This window comes from Rhinoraja longicauda, chromosome 1 (assembly GCF_053455715.1).
Source record: "Rhinoraja longicauda isolate Sanriku21f chromosome 1, sRhiLon1.1, whole genome shotgun sequence".
Taxonomy (NCBI): Eukaryota; Metazoa; Chordata; class Chondrichthyes; order Rajiformes; family Arhynchobatidae; genus Rhinoraja; species Rhinoraja longicauda.
In genome coordinates, this window is record NC_135953.1 from 24,791,061 (window position 1) to 24,813,044 (window position 21,984).

The 21,984-nt window shown below is 45.1% G+C and overlaps 1 protein-coding gene across 1 annotated transcript in view; it reads left to right on the plus strand.

Moving 5' to 3' along the window:
• Positions 1-355: 355 nt before the first annotated feature.
• The window catches only part of dcc (DCC netrin 1 receptor), a 1,038,091-nt gene continuing 1,016,462 nt past the window's right edge, over positions 356-21,984 (plus strand). The window contains exon 1 of the mRNA XM_078421445.1: positions 356-738. Coding sequence (XP_078277571.1) covers positions 654-738 — 85 coding nt within the window. The 5' untranslated portion in view covers positions 356-653. The remainder of the gene's footprint in view (positions 739-21,984) is intronic.

Genomic DNA, 21,984 nt, shown 5'->3' on the forward strand with positions numbered 1-21,984 from the left:
TCGAGACCCTTCTTCAGACTGATCTAAATGTTCCCTGCATTAAAACAACGACAATTCAGAATTTTGGCGTCCACGCCGCCGCGACCAGAAGATGTTCGCTGGGTGATGGAGAACCTCCCGCCCGCCTCCTACTGACTGACAGCTTTTCATTCATTCACTCCGTTCCAGAGATGATCCCAGCTCCTGGATTTTAACTCTGCTTACTACACCTCCACTGGATCAATGGATTCAAACACACACACACACACACACACATGGGAGCTCCCAATCCCACCTCACTGGCCACAGCTCAGTAACAAGTGAGAGAAGCGACTGAGTCCCCTGTCTCCCTCCCCTCCCCCCCGTCAAACCTCTATCTCCCCACCATCTGATCAATGGACCAGGATATAAAACACTCCGGATAGCTGATTTGCTCCGATAGTTGTAAAGAAAGCTCTCTAGCTCTCTCTCTAGCTCTCTCTCTCTCTCTCTCTCTCTTCTACCGACGTTCTCTCTTTCGAGTTTCTGATTTTTAAAAAAAAATTGAGTCCATGATTTTTTAAAAAAGATTCAACTTCCCATCCACAACGAGTGCTGTGAAAAGGTCGAACAGAGCGGGGGGAAAGCACGCGGATTGTCCCGGACGTTAACAGATTCCGAGGTTTTGGTCAATTATGGCGATTGTTGGATTAATGCTGCGAAAACTAGTTTTCCTATTGTGGTGGCAACATTTAATCGGCAGAGAATCCCAAGCCTCTGGTAAGTCTCTCTCCCATTGTCCGGGCCAGTTTACCTTTTAAAGATCTAGTTGACAAGAATGGGTTAATGTTATTTGGTGTGTATTATTTGGTTACTGTTTGTGACTTTCACCCGCTCAATGCTATGTCATTTCTTCCCCTGTTTAACTCCAGGCTCGTCCTACTCTTGTATATATATATATATATATATATATATATATATATATTTATTTATTTTTCAGCCAGGGATGAGTTTCCTTGTGGAAAATATGCACAGCATAAGCCCGAAGAGGTTTCTTTTGATGCAGGGTTTTGCAATGTCACACCGATTCAGAAAACGCACCGAGCCCATTTGTTGATATGGCGCAATACTTTTGCCTTCCTCTCCAACCCTAATTATTAGTACACCGATCTCTCCCCCCCCCCCCCCACTCTTCCTTAATTACTCATAGTTATCACTCTCGCAATTCTAATTGAAATGGAAAAAAAATAGTCTCCGACTCCTAATATTCCTGTGCTAATATCTGCTTGTACTAAAACCCCACAGTGATCTATCTCCCAACACCGCTGCGCTCCCGTTCATTCGAGGCACTTTTTGAGGAGGATGGGGGTGGAGAAACTGTGGGAAAAGTGTATCTACTTTCAATTCAATAGCAAAAAATAATAAAACGCAATTTGCGAGGTGCATTTTTCTTTCTGAATATAATGTGTGTGTATATATATCAGTGTTTATATACACACTGATATATATATATATATCGCTTTGAATATTACGATATATATATATATATCAGTGTGTGTATATATATATATATATATATATATATATACATATATATATACACTGCTGTTCATTTGCAGGCGACGAGCCGATTTTTATGCGATTTCACTTTAACACGGGACGGGTTGAAATTCGCGGGGAATGTTTGTGGGGATTTCACTGCGGGGGGAGATTAGTGTCTGGCAGTAAGCTACTGTTTGCCTTGCACCGCCAACACTTTACAGAGGCAGGGACAGACAGAGATGAAATTGTCCAGCTGTAATTCGCGATGTGCCACTAAACCTGCTCGCTATGGCGAGCGCGCTCTTGTTCTTTCTCCAACCAAATCCGTGCAGACTGGGGACATTCACGGATGCATACATTTATCAAATCCACACTCAGTCGTTTCCCTTCACACGGAATCTCACCCGAAAGAGCCGAATCTTTAGCGTGTTGCTGTTGTTGTGCTGCTGATGCAGCGCCGGTTTGTTACAAACACACATCCGTGTGGAGGGTTTTTCCACCCCCAATACTTTGATCGTGTGGAATAGCAGCTTTGAGCCAAATAAATAGGTTGATTCAGCGGCTGTGGTGACACGGCCGCTTTGAATATTACGATGGGCAGTGAGCGAGCGAGCTTTGCAAACAGCTCTCTGGGTTATTTGTGGAGGGGAGGGAGGGGAGGGGGGATACGTACAGAAAGAGGGGAGAAAAATGACTAACTCTCCCCCCCCCCTCCTCCCTCCTCCCTCCTCCCCACCCTCCCCGGCAGAGAGCCTCAGGCTGTGCTGGCGAGTTGGTTGGGGGGTCAGCGACTGTTGGAGAGAAATAGAAGCCAGGCACAGAGAGAGAAGAAGCTCGAGAACTCGCAACGCAGTCAAAGAAGACAGACGCACTTCAGTGAACTCGGTGCCTATGGAGAACGGTGATGGGAGGGAGAGAGAGGGAGAGAGAGAGAGGGGGAGAGATTCAGTCTCCTTTCATTCCCTGGCACCCCCCGGTCGGAGCGCTGTCTACTCTTCATTAGAGAAAGAGAGAGCGAGACCCCGACTGTAACAAAGCATTTAAAACCCCCCACCCACCAGACCCGGTGTGATGTGCACAGCTTGGCGGCGAGGGGCGGCTGGTTGGTTGGAAGTATCATTATAAATGCGGCTGGTGCAGAATAAATCACCGGCTCGCTGTCACTACCGATACTTAACGGTTAGATTTGTAAATGTTTTATGAAGCCCGTGAATAGCAACCGGTATGAATCTATGCACCATGTGTGTGTGTAAGCCCCTTGCGACATTTGTTCTGAGCTTTCGGACCAACATTCAATATATACACACAAGCTGGTAGATGTGCGTGTGCATAGAGTCTATACACTCAGGTGCACGCCTGCGAATCTTGCCATATGTTGTCTCCAATGAATTATGTTCAGATTATTTAAGCATCACAAGTCTAACTAAACGCATAAGAGAGAAACACCAACCGAGTGTTTATATAACGTGTTATTTATGTGGAATTAACAGGGGTAGAAAAAAAACCAACATTATTTTTGGAGGAGTCAAACCACAGCCTAATTTCGTTTCTCATTTCGTGAGATGTATACAAAATCACATTAACTCTGGGGGATGTGTCCAATAACTGCTTCTGCTGATATCATAGCGATACCTGCCAGATAACTCCTGCTGGTATCACAACCATCCATAGTCTCTTAATTCCGGCTGCTCACACCACTGCAATTCCACCAAAGATTAGTTAGATTTAGCTCTTAGGGCTAAAGGGACCGAGGAATATGGGGATAAAGCAGGAACGGGGTACTGATTTTAGATGATCATATCGAATGGCGGTGCTGGCACGAAGGGCCTAATGACCTACTCCTGCACCTGTTTTTCTATGTTTCTATAACTGCCATTGCTGATGTCAAAGCAATAGCCAACGTCTGATAACTCCCACTGCTGAAGTCACAGAGACTCCGTAGACAATAGACAACAGGTGCAGGAGGAGGCCATTCGGCCCTTCGAGCCAGCACCGCCATTCAATGTGATCATGGCTGATCATTCTCAATCAGTACCCCGTTCCTGCCTTCTCCCCATACCCCCTGACTCTGCTATCATTAAGAGCTCTATACAGCTCTCTCTTGAATGCATTCAGAGAATTGGCCTCCACTGCCTTCTGAGGACAATTCCCTACATTTCTTTGGGGGGTGGGGGGATGGGTTTGTGGATTCTTGATGTGGTGAATGAGATCACGGTGGCAGCCAGGGATGATGTCGGTGGGTGTTTTACACGTGAGGTGCGCGCTCTAGTGCCTTTGCTGTGGACAGCAGGGCATCTATTTGCTCCCAATGCATGGCCTCAGTATTCTCAAAACCATCCTGAATGCTCCTTTACCAGTTTATGAGGTATTGGGCCAGAGGTTCCCAGGAGTACATGGGAATGTTGTATGTCTTCAAGGAGGAAGTAGGTCTATTCTTGAATCTCGCGTTTAAAGATGGGTTCTGACGCAAAACATCATCTTCTACCCATGTTCTCCAGCGATGCTGCCTGACCCGCTGAGTTACTCCAGCAGTTTGTGTCCTTTCCGGAATCTTTTCCTATGTCTGCTTGTTTATCACTTCCGATGAGAGAGCTTGGGGTAGGCTGTCTGTTTTGGGGGAGTTTGGAGTCATGCATGCAAACGAGGTGGCCTTCCCAATGGAGCTGAGTGTGTAGGGTCTGGAAAATGGAGATGTTGACCTGGGAGAGGTCACTTACATTGGTTTGCTTATACCTCAGGGAATGTGGAGGATTTTGCAGAGATCAACATTGGTGCTATTTTTGCACTACCTTGAGCTGCTTTATGTAGTTGTTCCAGATGTTGGGGGCATTTAAGAAGCTGGGAACATTACTGCCCCAGCAACAGTGAGTTTTATGCCGGGCATGAAGTCTTGATCTACAGATACTTTTTGCCTAAATCAACCAAAAGTTGCTCTGATGCACTGAATGTGGTGGAAAATGTCTGCTGAGAAATGGGAAGTGATCCATCTTTCTCGGGTCTCCTCGCGAATCTTCCTGGTTGGCGGGCTGTGTGATGTAGTGGGAGAGATTGTTAGAAGACTTTGTCTTGCGGATGTTGGGTGTGAGGGCCATCCTCTTGTGTGCTTCAATAAAACAATTGGCATCAGCTATGAACTCAGTCTTTGACCCTATGAATAAGCAGTATCATTTGTATACAGCGGGTCAATTACTTAGATTTAGGCAAACTTGGTTCCGAGGTGCCATCGCCATAGATTGAAAAGTCACCCATTAGAACTCTCCTTCCATAATAAATATTTTGGGGTTGGTGTGCAACATTACGGCAAGAGAGAGTTAGAAAAGTGTGGAGGAAGTGGAACAGCCTTGTTTACACAGAATGATTCAAGAATCAAAGGACAAGAGTATTTTATTGTTGGAACAATAAAATTCCTGCTTGCAGTATTCAATTGATAGCATCATAAATAATAAAACAAAGTTCAATATATAAAAACAAAAGTAACAACGTGGTGCAAAGATAAAAACAATGCCCCTAGTGCAATTAAAGGTAGTTTGTAGTTTGGGATGTAGTTGGAGTTTGTGGTGTTCAATAGGCTGATGGTTGATGGGAAGAAGCTGTTCCTGAACAGCTTGTTGTTTTGCAAATCCATTGATTAATATCATGCTTCTGACATCATTGAAACTCCCTTTCCATAGCATCGCGCTGATGTCAGAGAGATACTTTGTTTGATAACTCCCATTGCTGATGTCACAGACGGACCCAGTCTGATAACCTTTGCCAATGACTTCACAGTCACCCGGTCTGATCATTTCCACTGCTGATAGCTCTGGGATTCAACAACAGGGCTTGTTTTCCGCAAATGGACACTGTGTGCCACACAACATTGTTAAAAAAGGTTTCATCTTTGCCTCCTTTAGAGTTTGAAACGAAATAACTAATTAAATTGTGGATTTTTCTCTGATGAAGCTGAACACAAGGACATCTTCATCTGAAATTGTTCATGATAATCTCTGGATGAAAATATCTAATTCCTTAATTGTCAACAGTTTGATCTGATGGAGCATTTGAACAGTACGCATCCACGTAATCGTTCTGCTGAAATGTTGAGTGGAATAGAGTGAAGAACCTTCGTTCTGCCACTAGATGTTGCTCACTAACCTAGTAGACACTGTGGTGCATACCAGGACATCCCCTGACAATTAATTTGCCTTGTACAGCTTAATCTTGGAGCTAAATTAATCATTGCATGAAACATGCATTGGTGGTCACACCTATTTCCCCAAATTTTCCCCTATTCTTAACAAAGGCAATTTTTATCCTCAACACGCGTGTTTCTTTGGCAGTGATTGGATATATTGCTAGTCCCCAGCTTCCGTTCAAGAGGCGGGAAAAGTGAAAGATGTTGTCACTGTGTGTGAGGCAGCAATATCTTGATCCAGTGACACCAAAGGACTGGTCAGATTCTAAATTAGGATGCAAGTCCTTCCATAAGGTAGAGTACAGTCCTGATTCTCCAACCTACCTCATTGCGGACAATGGCTTTTGCTCGGGAAGTGTTTGGCTACAATGCTGAGAACTAGATTCAGCTCTCTGGTATCCTCCTCTTCACCCAAGCACTTGCGCTTGACTTGATTGTATTCGCACAGAGTATTATCTGATTTGATTGCATAGCATGCAAACAAACGCTTTTCACCATTGGTACACTTGACAATAATAATAAAGCTAAAACTACACCTATAGTGCCAGGATGAGTAACGTGGAAGTTTACTGGTGATGGAAGTATTTCCATGTAGTATCTTCACTTTGTCATTCTCACTTGTACACAGAGAGCAACACAGTAGGACTCACCTATCCTCTCACAGGTACTATCGCAACGTTTAAGAAACATTTAGAGAGGTACATGGATAGGATAGGTTCAGAGGGATATGGGCCAAATGCAGGCAGATGGGACTAGTGTGGATGGGACATGTTGGACGGTGTGGGAAAGATGGGCCGATGGGCCTGTTTCCACGCTGTATGACCCTATGACTCCATGACTCGATGTGTAACTTGTGCAAGCTGGATAACCCTTGAGACCAGGAGTTTTTATTTCTACAACCTTGGGCTATTTACCATTTGTTGGTATTGGTCCTCGTTTATTATTTATTATCAATAACACGTTTTTGCTTTTTCTGATACCAAAACAAATACATAATTTGCTCAACAGAAAGAATGGACCAGATAGAGTTATGAAGTTATGGATGTGCAGTTATCCATTGGGGATGTACTGGGTTGTCAAATTTTAACAGTATTAATTTCAAACTGAAAACAATGACTGCTTCAACAACACTCAGTGCAGTATTGGCATTGTCAATTGTTTTGCGCATTTCATAACTACTGACAGTTGTGCTCAATTAATAAGATTAAATTAACATTCCATTGGCAAACAACAGCATATCCAAGAGGATGATATGTGATCTGCACAAACACAAGAGGGCCTTATTGTCATCATTTGAACTGGAAATCCTAAATCTGCTCCGTCACTAAAGCTGCTTCCATAAATTTCACTTTCTTCCTAACAAATACTGTCTCGGCAGCTTTTGATTATTTACAAAACCTGAGTTCATTCAAATAAGGGTTCTACGCATCACTTTCCCCCAGAGCAGCACAGTGGTCAGTTGGTAGAGCTGCTGCTTCATGGTGCCAGAAACCTGGAGTCAATCCTGACCTTGGCTGCTGTCTGTGTGGAGTTTGCATTTCCTCCCTTTGGCAGGAGAACATGCAAACTTTGACATCATCGTAGGTTTCCTCCGGGTGCTCCGGCTTCCACATCCCCAAAAACGCATGAATTTGTAGTTTAATTGACCTCTGTAAATTGCTCCTAATGTGTAGGGATAGTGTGATAACATAGAACTAGTGTGAACGGATGATCAATGGTCGGCGTGGACTTAGTGGGCCATAGGGCCGGTCTCCATGCTGTATCTGTAAGCTAAACTAAAACTTTCCCCACAGTCTGCACACTGCATTGATATCAAGATTAATTCTGCATTTTCCTAGCTAAACGCACACTATTAAAACAGACATTTAACACTACTTATCATTGCTTTGTGGTTTATCTTGTTTTCTTTCCATTCCACATTTCTTTTGATCATTACCTTGTACACAAAGAATATGGTTCTTCATGTTGGATTCTGAATACGAAACAGCAAAACAACTGGTGAGAGTGAATGTCGCTGACTGAATGCATTTTATTTTAAAGAATGAGCCATGGTCATGGCATGGTCATGGCCTTTTCCTTTTCTTTATTCTCTGCCGGATCCACGCTTTCAATCAATTCATTCTCATTTGAAAAAACATTCTGCTTACACTTTTCCTCAGGCTAGTAATATATTAATTATGATTTTGTGGCATTTTTCTTGCTTGAGATATTAATAGCTGCTTAATTCTGCCATAATTCCAATGATATTTATTGAGTTTCTTTGCAAAGATACTGTTAAGCTGAAGATATGCATTTACACAACCGTACACAAAATACATGCGCACAACACAGGCAACACATAGCCGCATGCCTTCCCCAGCACCGGCCTTCACCGTCATGTATATTACTGTTTCCAGGCCTCCCACATCAGTCCCAGCCTGATATCAAGGACCTACATTCCATTTGTCTCTTCAGTTTTTCCACAGTGGCCTCAGCTCATAAAGTCATAAGGAATAGTAGAATTAGGCCATTCGGCCCACCATCTACTCCGCCATTCGATCATGGCTGATCTATCTCTCCCTCCCAACCCCATTCTACTGCCTTCTCTCCATAACCTCTGACACCAGTACTAAGAATCTATCTATCGCAGCCTTACAAATATCCACTGACTTGGCCTCTACAGCCTTCTGTGGCAAAGAATTCCACAGGTTCACCACCATCTGACTAAAGAAATTCCTCCTCATCTCCTTCTTAAAGGAACATAGTCCTAGACTCTCCCACTAGTGGAAACATCGTCTTCACCTCCACTCTATCCAAGCCTTTCACTATTCTGTACATTTCAATGAGGTCCCCCCTCATTCTTCTAAACTCCAGCGAGTAGAAGCCCAGTGCCGACAAACGCTCATCATCGGTTAACCTGCTCAACCCTGGGATCATTCTTGTAAACCTCCTCTGGACCCTCTCCAGAGCCAGCATATCCTTCCTCAGATATGGTGCCTGAAATTGCTCTCAAAAGCTCCACCCTCTCTGCCCTGCAGCTGTACTTTCTGACCATTTCTCTGTTGCTCCCGCAGCTCCAAGCCTCACTCTTCCTTATGTGTCATCCTCTGTTGGATCCCCTCTTTCAGCCAGTGTTTCTTCTCCTTCCTGACTTACACCAAGCTGACCCTCCATAAGGCTGCAACCCCTCATGCCAACACTACTAGGCTCAACCGCCTTTCCTCTTCAACATTCCCACCCTCGAAAACACTCTCCTCTGAGGCCCCCTCCTCCCTGAACTTTACTTCGCCCCATCCCCCTGAGCCCCCCCCCCCCCAACCACACGACCCTCCACTGATCCCATGCCTGGCCTCAGCACCAACACCTGCTATGTTATCACAATCTCCCCCTGACCTCCACATCTCTAGCTCAGTGGTCTGTCCTCAACAAAGGCCCTACCTTTCTACCCTTGCGCCTAATTCTCAAAGAGTTCCGAGCCCACCATGATGTAACAATTTTATGATCTTGATGGAAGGAAAATGAGGAGAATATTTGGTCCTGAGCATTTAGGTGGTGCGGGGCGGTGCAGAGTGTTAATGGTGGTAAAAAGTTGTCCTTCCTTTGCTAAACAGGAAAATAACACCCTTCCAAAATAAAAGTGGGAGGTTAGAGCCTTTGGAATGTTTGAGTAGGTGTGTTGTGGTAAGTTGGTCTGTATTATCCAGGCCAAAGGTAAATTGATGGCAGATTTCATTAGTTGGAGTGGTGGGGGTGGTAACAAATTCCAGTCCCGATCATTGTCCAGCCATTCATGGTGGAAGGTCTGTATGAGTGGATGCCAGCTAAAAGCAGGATCAGACTATCCTTCTCCCATATTTAGTTGCCCAAACAAATATGAGGTGCAATCTATTCACAGTGTCAGACTCATACAGCACAGAAACAAGCCCTTCGGCGCAACACATGCCGACCAAGGTGCCCCTTCAAAGCTAGTCCCATTTGCCAGCATTTGCCCCATGTTCCTCTAAACCTTTCCTCTCCATGAACCTGTCCATGTGTCTTGTAAATGCTGTTATTGTACTGTCCCAACTACCTCCTCTGGCAGCTCATTCTGTACACCCCCACACACACACACACCCCTGTGCAAATTTGGAACCCCTCAGAGAGTTATAGACAATAGACAATAGACAATAGGTGCAGGAGGAGACCATTCGGCCCTTCGAGCCAGCACCGCCATTCAATGTGATCATGGCTGATCATTCTCAATCAGTACCCCGTTCCTGCCTTCTCCCCATACCCCCTGACTCCGCTGTCCTTAAGAGCTCTATCTAGCTCTTTCTTGAATGCATTCAGAGAATTGGCCTCCACTGCCTTCTGAAGCAGAGAATTCCACAGATTCACAACTCTTGTAAGTTTTTGAACTCTTTTTCTTAAAGAGGAATGAAAGCAGAGTTTTTGACTTTTATAGCAGAGTTGGATGGAGCCTTGACAAGCAAGGGGTGAAAGGTTAATGGGAGAACAGGGGAATGCTGAGCAGGTATCGTAAAATCAGATCAACAAAGATTTTATTAAATGGCTGGGTGGATTAAGCATCTATCCAGAAAGATGTAAAAAGTAATTTTTAGTCATTAGTGTAGTAGCGTTTGGCCACTAGCAATTGCCTGCTGCAGTTCTTACCCAATTATCGTACATTTAAAAAATATTAGTAGATATCTTACATTAATTGCATAAAGCCGAATCCTTTTTCTGCCTAATTTCGTTGCAAACTTTGATGACGGCATTTCTTCAAGGCTTGTTTTTGAAATAGTTGATGGTTTATGAATGAAATCAACTGTTTCCAGCAAAAGAAGTTGATGGATGGAAAGGAGAGTAAAAATAATTCTTGTTCGATGATGAGATGGATTGTTAACTGGAAGGTGAGTTATTGCAGCAAAGTCTCCAGTGTATTTTATTACCTGTGGCAAACCATCTCTGATGAGAATTTGGAACAGGTGACCAGTTACATTCTCTCAATGAAACTCATTTTGCTGGCTTTGTGGTTTTAAAGAAGCTTACTCTTTATTCAGTCATCAGTGTGTCATTGCAGAAAGCTGACAAAGGATTGTTGGTACAGGAAAGGTTCAATGGTTCTTTATTATAATGTGTTCCAAGGTACAGTGCAATTCTTTGTTGGTAAAGTCCTGACAGTGGACAAGTGGCTGGTTTTCAAAGCTTTGGAACATGACATTTTTAGTTTAGTTTAGAGATACAGCGCCGAAACAGGACCTTTGGCCCACCGAGTCCACACCAACCAGCGATCCCCGCATACTAACACTAACACACTCGGGACAATTTACAATTTTACCAAGTCAATTAGCCTGCAAACTTGTATGTCTTTGGAGTGTGGCAGGAAACCGGAGCACCTGGAGAAAACCCATGCGGTCATGGGGAGAACGTACAAACTCCATACAGACAGCACCCATAGTCTGGATTGAACCCAGGTCTCTGGAGCTGTAAGGCAGCAACTCTACCGCTGCGCCACCGTGCCACACACTGTTGTGGCAATGTAGAAGGACTTGCGTTTCAGACCCAGTGTCAGCTGTCCATTTGTTGTCAGCATGGACCTCGTATCATAGAAACATAGAAAATAGGTGCAGGAGTAGGCCATTCGGCCCTTCGAGCCTGCACCGCCATTCAATATGATCATGGCTGATCATCCAGCTCAGTAGCCTGTACCTGCCTTCTCTCCATACCCCATGATCCCTTTAGCAAAAAGGGCCACATCTAACTCCCTCTTAAATATAGCCAATGAACTGGCCTCAACTACCTTCTGTGGCAGAGAATTCCACAGATTCACCACTCTCTGTGTGAAGAAATGTTTTCTCATCTCGGTCCTAAAAGACTTCCCCCTTATCCTTAAGCTGTGACCCCTGGTTCTGGACTCCCCCAACATCGGGAACAATCTTCCCGCATCTAGCCTCTCCAACCCCTTAAGAATTTTATATGTTTCTATAAGATCCCCCCTCAGTCTTCTAAATTCCAGCGAGTACAAGCCCAGTCTATCCAATCTTTCTTCATATGAAAGTCCCGCCATCCCAGGGATCAATCTGGTGAACCTTCTCTGTACTCCCTCTAAGGCAAGAATGTCTTTCCTCAGGTTAGGAGACCAAAACTGCACAAAATACTCCAGGTGCGGTCTCACCAAGGCCCTGTACAACTGCAGCAGAACCTCCCTGCTCCTAAACTCAAATCCTCTTGCTATGAATGCCAACATACCATTCGCTTTCTTCACTGCCTGCTGCACCTGCATGCTTGCTTTCAATGACTGGTGCACCATGACACCCAGGTCACGTTGCACCTCCCCTTCTCCCAATCGGTCACCATTCAGGTAATACTCTGCTTTCCTGTTCTTGCCGCCAAAGTGGATAACCTCACATTTATCCACATTATATTGCATCTGCCATGCATTTGCCCACTCGCCTAATCTATCCAAGTCACTCTGCAGCCTCCTAGCATCCTCCTCGCAGCTAACACTGCCACCCAGCTTCGTGTCATCCGCAAACTTAGAGATGTTGCATTCAATTCCCTCGTCCAAATCATTAATATACACTGTAAATAACTGGGGTCCCAGCACTGAGCCTTGCGGTACCCCACTAGTCGCTGCCTGCCATTCCGAAAAGGACCCGTTTATTCCTACTCTTTGCTTCCTGTCCGCCAACCAATTTTCTATCCACCTCAACACTGAACCCTCAATACCGTGTGCTTTAAGTTTGTACACCAATCTCCTATGTGGGACCTTGTCAAAGGCCTTCTGGAAGTCCAGATATAACACATCGACCGGTTCTCCCTTATCCACTCTACTAGTTACATCCTCGAAAAATTCTATAAGATTCGTCAGACATGATTTGCCTTTTGTAAACCATGAATCATACTAGCCAGACATGTATCAACCATGAATCTTGTGCCACCTTTAATTTTGGCCACCCATTGAGTATCTGCTTTCATTTAGCGTCAGTCAGCATCTACTGCCGCCCATTTGTCTTGTGCGTTTAGCGATAGCTGTTCTTCTGGTGTCAGCAATGCATTAAGAGTCGGCCCAAGGCATCTAGTGTCGGTGATTATTCTTGCATCAGCTGTTAATGTAGTCAAGCATGCATCTAATATCAGCTGTCCATCTTGTTTCAAGCATGCATCTAGTGTCAGCCTTGCTCTCTAGGGCAGCTGTGTACTGCTGCTGGCTGTACTTTTAATGATCGCTGTTCATCCAGTGGTAACCATGCAACCAGTGCTAGCTGTAGCTTCAGTGACAGGTGTTTAAGCTAATGTTTCTTATGAATTTTAATATTAGTAGTGCTTTCAGGGCTTAACTGTGCATTTAGCATCAGCTGTGGGTCCAGCACTGGTTGTTCATCTTGTTCATCCAGAATCAATCATATACTTCTACTGCCTGTTTTGGAGTTTGAGTTTAGTTCATTGTCATGTGTCCCGTGAAAATCTTTTGTTGCGTGTTAACCAGTCAGTGGAAAGACAATACATGATTACATTCAAGCCATTCACAATGTACAGGTACATGACAAAGGGAATAACGTGAATAAAGGGGTGCACGGTGGCGCAGCGGTAGAGTTGCTGCTTTACAGCGATTGCAGCGCCGGAGACTCAGGTTCGATCCTGACTACGGGCGCTGCACTGTAAGGAGTTTGTACGTTCTCCCCGTGACCTGCGTGGGTTTTCTCCGAGATCTTCGGTTTCCTCCCACACTCCAAAGACGTACAGGTATGTAGGTTAATTGGCTGGGTAAATGTAAAAATTGTCCCTAGTGGGTGTAGGATAGTGTTAATGTGCGGGGATCACTGGGCGGCACGGACTTGGTGGGCCGAAAAGGCCTGTTTCCGGCTGTATATATATGATATATGATTACCGTTTAGTGCCCGATAAAGCCAGTAAAGTCCGATCAAAGATAGAGATAGTCCGAGGGTCTGCAATGAGGTCGATAGTAGTCCAGGACCGCTCTCTCGTTGTTGGTAGGATGGTTCAGTTGCCTGATAACAGCTGGGAAGAAACTGCGACCTTTAGTGGTGGTGGTTGATCTTGTATTAGCTATGCAACTAATACTAGCCAGACATGTAGTAATTCATTCAGTGTCAGTTGTATGCGTAGTTTCAGCCATAAACTGGAAATACTCAGCAGGTCAGGCCGCATCTGCGGGGGAGAGAAGCAGAATTAATATTTCAGGTCGTAGATAAAAGAAGCCTGTTGAGGGTTGGGGAGGAGAGAGTCTCTGAAAGGTAAAAAGGGATAAACTATAATAATAATAATAATAATAATGCATTACATTTATATAGCACTTTTCAAACACTCAAAGACGCTTTACAGGGATTTCTAGAACACAGAGAAGTGAATAAATAGATAAATAAGTAAACGAACAGAGAAAGGAGACAGAAGGTGAGGTGACCTTCAGTGGTTGAAGGCAGTGCTGAAGAGGTGAGACTTCAGTGATGTTTTGAATATGGTGAGTGAGGAGGAGTCTCTGACGGTTTGGGGTAGTGAGTTCCATAGGGTGGGAGCAGCGATGGAGAAAGCCCTGTCCCCCCAGGATCTGAGTTTGGTCCGGATGGGGGGGGGACAGGAGATTGGCAGCAGCAGAGCGGAGGGTGCAGGTGGGAGTGTGCCTGTGGAGGAGGTCGGTCAGGTAGGATGGGGCCAGGATATGGAGGGCTTTGTAGATCATGAGGAGGATTTTGTATTGGATTCTCTGGGGGATGGGGAGCCAGTGGAGTTTGTAAAGGACGGGGGTGATATGGTCACGGATCGGGGAGTGGGTGAGTAGACGGGCAGCGGAGTTTTGAATGTATTGAAGTTGAATAAACAAGGTTATCTGGTCAATGAGTGAATGAGAACAGTTGGAGAGTGAGAGCATAAACCAAACAACACAGGCAAAGGAATATAGAAACAAGGTCTGAAGAAGGGTCCCAACCTGAAACGTCACCTATCCATGTTCTCCAGGGTTGCTGCTTAACCCGCTCAGCTACTCGAGCATTTTGTGTCTTTCCACAGACTAAAGAATGTAGGAGATGCAAAATGCAGAACAGGAAAACATGCCTGGCAGGTCAGGTTGGGCATTTCCTCCACTCCAGAGGCAAACAAAAAGAAAAAAAGTAAGCAACCATACTGAGCCAGTATCGCACATCGGCGACTGATAACAACAGGGGTTAAGTTACCTGAAGATGTAAAATTGAGTACTGAATCCAAAAGGCTACAATGTGCTGGACAGAAGGTGCTGTGACTCCATCTTGCATTGTGCCTCATTCTAACAATACATGAGCCCACAGGTCAGCATGGAAGTGGAGCAAAATGGGCGAGTAGGAGTGGGATGGACAAATAAAATGTCAGGCACCAGGAAGCTCGGGGTCATCTCTACGGACTAGCTGCAAGCGCATTGCAAAGCAATAATCAAGTCGTTGTTTAGTTTGTCCCGGTGCCAAGGAGATCACATTGTGAACACTGAATGCAGTGCACTAGATTGGAAGAAGTGCAAGTGAATCCCTGCTTCACCTGGAAAGACTGTTTAGGTCCCTGAAGGGTATGAAGTGAAATGGTGAAAGGGCAAGTGTAGCAGAAGTTCAAATGTTCAAAGGTGAAAGGAGCAGAATTAGGTCATTTGGCCCATCAAGTCTACTCTGCCAGTCAATCATGGCTGATCTCTCTTTCCCTCTCAACCCCAATCTCCTGCCTTCCCCCCATAACCCCTGACACCCTAACTGATCAAGAATCTGTCAATCTGTGCCTTAAAAATACCCAATGACTTGGCCTCCGCAGCCCTCTGTGGCAATGAATTCCACTGATTCACCACCCTCTGACTAAAGAAATTCCTCATCATCTCTTTTCTAGGAGGAATCCTTCCGCCTTCCTATCATTGCAAGGGAAAGTGCTGAAAGAAGGGGATGGTTAGTGGAACGGAAGAGTGCACCAGGGAGTTGTGAAGGGAATAGTCGCTGAAAAATGCGGAAAGGAGAGAAGGGGGGCGTCTGGTGGTGGAATCTCCTTGTATCTCCGTTGTGGAAATCATGGAGAAATATCTGTTGAATGTGATGGGTGATGAGGACCTGGGGAACGCAGGGCTGGGGGGGACTTCTTCTCCCTTGGAGGGGAGGGTGTGAGAGTAGAGGCATAGGAAATGGAGAGATGGTGGGGTCAAGGATTTTGTTAACAACAGTCTAGTGTCATCCGTTCCTCTTCTTTCGGTGTTAGCTGTGCATCTAACGATTGTTCTGCATGTAGAATTAGCTGTGGATGAAGTGTAAGCCATGCATGAAGCCCCTTTTCTCAGTCTGAAGAAGGGTCTCGACCCGAAACATCACCTACTCTTTTTCTCCAGAGATGCTGCCCGACCCGCTGTTAGTTACTCCAGCCGTTTGCGTCTGTCTTCGGTTTAAACCAGCGTCTGCAGTTCCTCCCTACATATGAAGCCTCAGCTGTTTTTCTTGTTCCAACTGTTAGCCGTGGTTCCAGTGCCTGCCGCACATCAGATGCTGACTGTGACTTTAGCGAAAGCCGTTAATCTAGTCTGAGTCGTGCATGTTTCTAGGGACGACTGTGCAATTAGTGCTAGCTTGGCCTTCAGTCACCATGCAGTTAATATCAACATTGCTTTTAATGTTACCTGTGCAGTTGCTGTTTGCTCCGCACCCGGCGTCTGCCATGCATCCAGTGTGTTCCGTGCATCTCGTGTCATCTGTCTTCCAGTGTCATCTGTGCAGCTGGCATCAGCTGTGCATCGCGTATCATCTGTTCAGGCAATGCCAGCTGTATAGCTAGTGTCATCCATAGAGCTAGCATCAGCTGTATATCTAATATCAGTCGTGCATCTTGCGTCAGCGGTGTATTTAGTAACAGCAGCGCATTTGTTGTGAGGCATGCCTCTAATGTGAGGTGTTCTGCTGGTATGAGCCGTAGACCTCGTGTCAGGTGCAGTTAGTGCTGGCTGTGCTTTACATACCACAGTTGGTGTCAATAGACAATAGACAATAGGTGCAGGAGGAGGCCATTTGGCCCTTCGAGCCAGCACCGCCATTCAATGTGATCATGGCTGATCATTCTCAATCAGTACCCCATTCCTGCCTGCTCCCCATACCCGCTGACTCCGCTATCCTTAAGAGCTATATCTAGCTCTCTCTTGAATGCATTCAGAGAATTGGCCTCCACTGCCTTCTGAGGCAGAGAATTCCACAGATTCACAACTCTCTGACTGAAAAAGTTTTTCCTCATCTCCGTTCTAAATGGCCTACCCCTTATTCTTAAACTGTGCTCCCTGGTTCTGGACTCCCCCAACATTGAGAACATGTTTCCTGCCTCTAATGTGTCCAACCCCTTAATAATATGTTTCGATAAGATCCCCTCTCATCCTTCTAAATTCCAGTGTATACAAGCCTAGTCGCTCCAGTCTTTCAACATATGACAGTCCCGCCATTCCGAGAATTAACCTAGTAAACCTACTCTGCACGCCCTCAATAACAAGAATATCCTTCCTCAAATTTGGAGACCAAAACTGCACACAATACTCCAGGTGCGGTCTCACTAGGGCCCTGTACAACTGCAGAAGGACCTCTTTGCTCCTATACTCAACTCCTCTTGTTATGAAGGCCAACATTCCATTGGCTTTCTTCACTGCTTGCTGTACCTGCATGCTTCCTTTCAGTGACTGATGCACTAGGACACCCAGATCTCGTTGTACGTCCCCTTTTCCTAACTTGACACCATTCAGATAATAATCTGCCTTTCTATTCTTACTTCCAAAGTGAATAACCTCACACTTATCCACATTAAACTGCATCTGCCATGCATCCGCCCACTCACACAATCTGTCCAAGTCACCCTGCAACCTCATAGCATCTTCCTCACAGTTTACACTACCACCCAGCTTTGTATCATCTGCAAATTTGCTAATGGTACTTTTAATCCCTTTATCCAAGTCATTAATGTATATTGTAAATAGCTGCGGTCCCAGCACCGAGCCATGCGGTACCCCACTTGTTACTGCCTGCCATTCTGAAAGGGACCCATTTATCCCCACTCTTTGCTTTCTGTCTGTCAACCAATTTTCTATCCATGTCAGTACCCTACCCCCAATACCATTATTAAAGCACATTTGCAGTTTGTGTAAGTTTATCGTTTGGTTGCTGCATTTCTTTCTTTGTAACATTAACTTTACTTGAAAAGTGTTGCATTAGGCATGAGTAACTTTGTGTAGGAAAGGTCCATTATAAGCGTGGGAGCTTTTCATCAGTATCTGAAAGAGAAGGCTTAATTTGGACACCATTTATTACTTAAATTTATCATCTCTCATCATAAATAACAAAATCGCTAGTGATTCACTGGAAACGTTACGTCCTGAAGTATTTTAAATGAGACATTCTTTATCAGTAAAACCTCTGAATCTGACCTGAAACGTTAATGCTGTTTCTCTTCCCACATGGGTGGCCTGACCTCCTGACAGCATTTTCTGTTTCTGTTTTAGATTTCCAACATCTGCGAATTTTATTTTTACTTTGTAAAATATGTGAAGTAATATCTGTCCGGCTTCAAATCCATCACTCTAGTTAGAATGAGGATGTGCTGAATTTAATACAATATTGAACATCTACCTGTGAAGCTGCAGCAAGTCAAACTTTCATCAGTAAGTCAGCAATTCGACTCCCTGAGTCCCTCAATACTTTGCGTTTTGCTCAAGATTCCAGCATCTGAAGTTCCTTGTATCTTCATATGACTTTCTTTGTTCAGGATCATATCTGGTACATATAAATGAACACTCTTGTTCTCTTGGCCTTTTGGATAAACGTGATACATCTTCTAGTAGCTTAGAAAAAGGAGTAAGCACAAAGTATGTTCATAAGTTCTAGGAGCAGAATGAGGCCATTTAGCCCATCAAGTCTATGCCATTCAATCATGGCTGATCTATCTCTCCCTCCTAACCCCATTCTCCTGCCTTGCCCCCACAACCTCTGACTCCATACTAATCAAGAATCCGTCAATGTTCGCCGTAAAAATATCCATTGACTTGGCCTCCACATTGATTTCCACAGATTTACCACCCTCTGTCTAAAGACATTCCTCCTAAATCTCCTTTCTATATGTTTGTTCTTTTATTCTGAGGCTATGGCCTTTGGTCTTAGACACCCACTAGAGAAAACATCCTCTCCACATTCACTCTATGCCGGCCGTTCACTAATCGAGGGGTTGAAGTAAAGTAATGGGCTTCTTGGCTTGATGTGGAATTTCCTAACCACCAGAGTATATTGTGATGTGAACCTGGGATTAGTGGCTTTGATGAATTCTGGCTGTGTAGTCTTGTGTAAAGTCCGCCTGAATTGAAGGCTGAGCCACATTAGAGGGAAGGAGAGAAGGAGCTTGAAAACCCAACTGCCTGTCAATGTTAAAACAAACTGAGCACTGACCACAGCATGTATTGAGAAAAGGGTAAGTTGGATATGTGCCAACGCACAAAGAAATGCATGGAATCCATTCCCACGAGGGTGGCGCAACATTAAAGGAAATAGTGTAGCTGTAAGGAGCAAGACAGTATGAAATCAATTTGTAAGTGCAGTGCATGGACAGATTCTCCTGTTGATCATGGAGTCATAGAGAGATACAGCATGGAAAATGGCCCACTGAGTCCATGCTGACCACTGAATCACCCATTTACACTAATCTTGCATGAATCCTATTTTACATTCTTCCTGTGTCCTCAGCGGGTTTTGCATCACCAAACACACATTCAATCACTCGTCTGCACACCAGGGGCAATATTTAGTAGCCAATTAACCTCCAGGCTTGTAGTTCTTTAGGGATGTGGGAGATGTGGGAAATTCTTGATTAGTACGCGTGCCAGAGGTTTTGGGGAGAAGGCAGGAGAATGGGATTAGGAGGGAGAGATAGATCAGCCATGATTGAATGGTGGAGTAGACTTGATGGACTGAATGGCCTAATTTTGCTCCTATCACTTATGATCTGATGATCTAAACCGGGCCACCTGAAGGAAACCCCCATGGTCACATGGAAAATGTGCAAACTCCATACAGAAGGCCGTCGAGGACAAGATTGAGCCCCACTCTCTGCACTGTGAGGCAGCAGCTCTACCACATGCACCATTGTGCTGCCTGGTTCCATTTGTATTTCAAAGGTTCAAAGGTCTGTTTATTGTCACGTGTACCAATCAAGGTACAGTGAAACCTGAATTACCATACAGCCACATTAAAAAAAACATCAAAACACACAATTTACATAAAAGTTAACTATAAACATCCACCACAGCAGATTCCCCACATTCCTCACTGAGATGGAAGGCAATAAAGTCTAACCTTCTTCCTCCTTATTCTCCCGCGGTCGGGGCAGTTGAACCATCTGCAGTTGGGGCAATCGAAGCTCTCGTCGCTGGCAACCGAAGCGCCCGCATCGGGGCAATTGAAGCTCCCGCGTCGGGGTGATCGAAGCTCCCGCGTCGGGGCGATCGAAGCTCCCGCGTCGGGGCGATCGAAGCTCCCACGTCGGGGCGATCGAAGCTCCCGCGTCAGGGCGATCGAAGCTCCCACGTCGGGGCAGGCGAAGCTCCTGCGGCTTGAAGCTCCCAAAGTTGGTCTCTAACCAGGGACTGCGAGCTCCACGATGTTAAAGTCCGCAGGCTCCCACAGTTGGAGCTCCAAGGTCGATCCCCGACAGGGATCGCCATCTCCACGATGTTAAGTCCGCAGGCTCCCACAGTTAAAGCTCCGAGGTCGATCCCCGACAGGGATCGCCAGCTCCACGATGTTAAGTCCGCAGGCTCCCACAGTTAAAGCTCCGAGGTCGATCCCCGACAGGGATCGCCAGCTCCACGATGTTAAAGTCTGCAGGCTCCCACAGTTGGAGCTCCTGAAGTCAATCTCCAGCAGAGGCCATCAACTCCACGATGTAAGGCTGCAGTGCGTCGGAGATACGATACGGAAACAAAATTTCCCCCAACCACCCCACCCCCCACATAAAACAAGCTAAAGAACACTAAACATACATTTAACACATACTATAAAACAACAAAGAAGGAAGGGACAAGACAGACTGTTGGCGAGGCAGCCATTGTGGGCGCCACCTGGTGGTACTTTACTATCATTAATAGCATCCGTACATTGAGTGCCCAAGCTAAAGAATGGCCATTTATCACAGCTGATTTACACGAGTGTCTCCACTCATTCCTCTACATATAAGTCTGAGAGAATAATCTTTTCATCCTTTCTGTTTAACGTGTTTATTTAATTTCCCCTTAAATCATCCACACTTTTTCCTCAACAAATCTCCATGGTGGCCAGTTCCACATTTTCAGCATTTTAGGTACCGACACAATTTTTTTGTTTTGATCTCCTCCCTCAAACACTGTCCTTGCAATAGCATTCTCACAATCTTAAATCTACAATCTTGGATCAGTTCCCTTTGGAGGGTAACTAATGTTATCCCATTTTCCAAGAAAAGAGGGTGAGAGAAAGCAGGAAATTATAGCCTGGGGAAGATGCTGGAGTCAATTATCAAAGATGTAATAGCGGCGCATTTGGATAGCAGTAACAGGATCGGTCCAAGTCAGCATGGATTTACGAAGCCTGCCTTATCTCTCATAATTGTATATACTTCTATCAGGGCTCCCCTCAACCTCTGATGTTCCAGAGAAAACAATCTTTTTACAAATTCTCCTTGCAGCTAATCCCTCGAATCCAAGATTCAATCTGTTAAACCTCTTCTGCTCCCTCACCAAGTCCTTCACATCTTTCCCCTATTGGAGCTACCAGAACTGCGCGCAATACTCCAAATGTGGTCTGACTATAGTCCACTAAGTCCTACGACTGAGCGTTTACAGACACACAAATAAGCCAAGTTGGTTTCAGTTTGTAAATGTGCAATTGTGTTGTGCTCAGCAAATTCCGGTGAACTGTTCAATCCTAACTCTGAGTTGAGTTAACTTGCATTAGCCAAATTAGCAGGTAAGTTCCAAGAGTGTTTTATTGCCATATGTCCCGAAACGGAGCAATTAAATTCTTAGTGTGGCCAGGATAGTGTGGGTTTCTGATGATGGTGGCTGCGTCTTTGAGGTAGCAACTCTTGCAGATCCCATTGATGGTGGGGAGGTCAGTACCCATGATGGACTGAGCAGTGTTCACCACTTTTTACAATCTTCTTCATTCCTGGACATTCCAGGTGCAGAGGCCTGGTTGCATGGCCTCGGTAACTGGTTTAGAAGGGATGATGAGGTTGAAGGCCGAGCTTTCGTCTCTCCCTCCACCAACTCAAGTGTCTCCAGTTCGAAAAAGAAGTGAAAGGAATCAGGCTAGGTTCCTATTGCTGATCACTGGGGTGCTAAC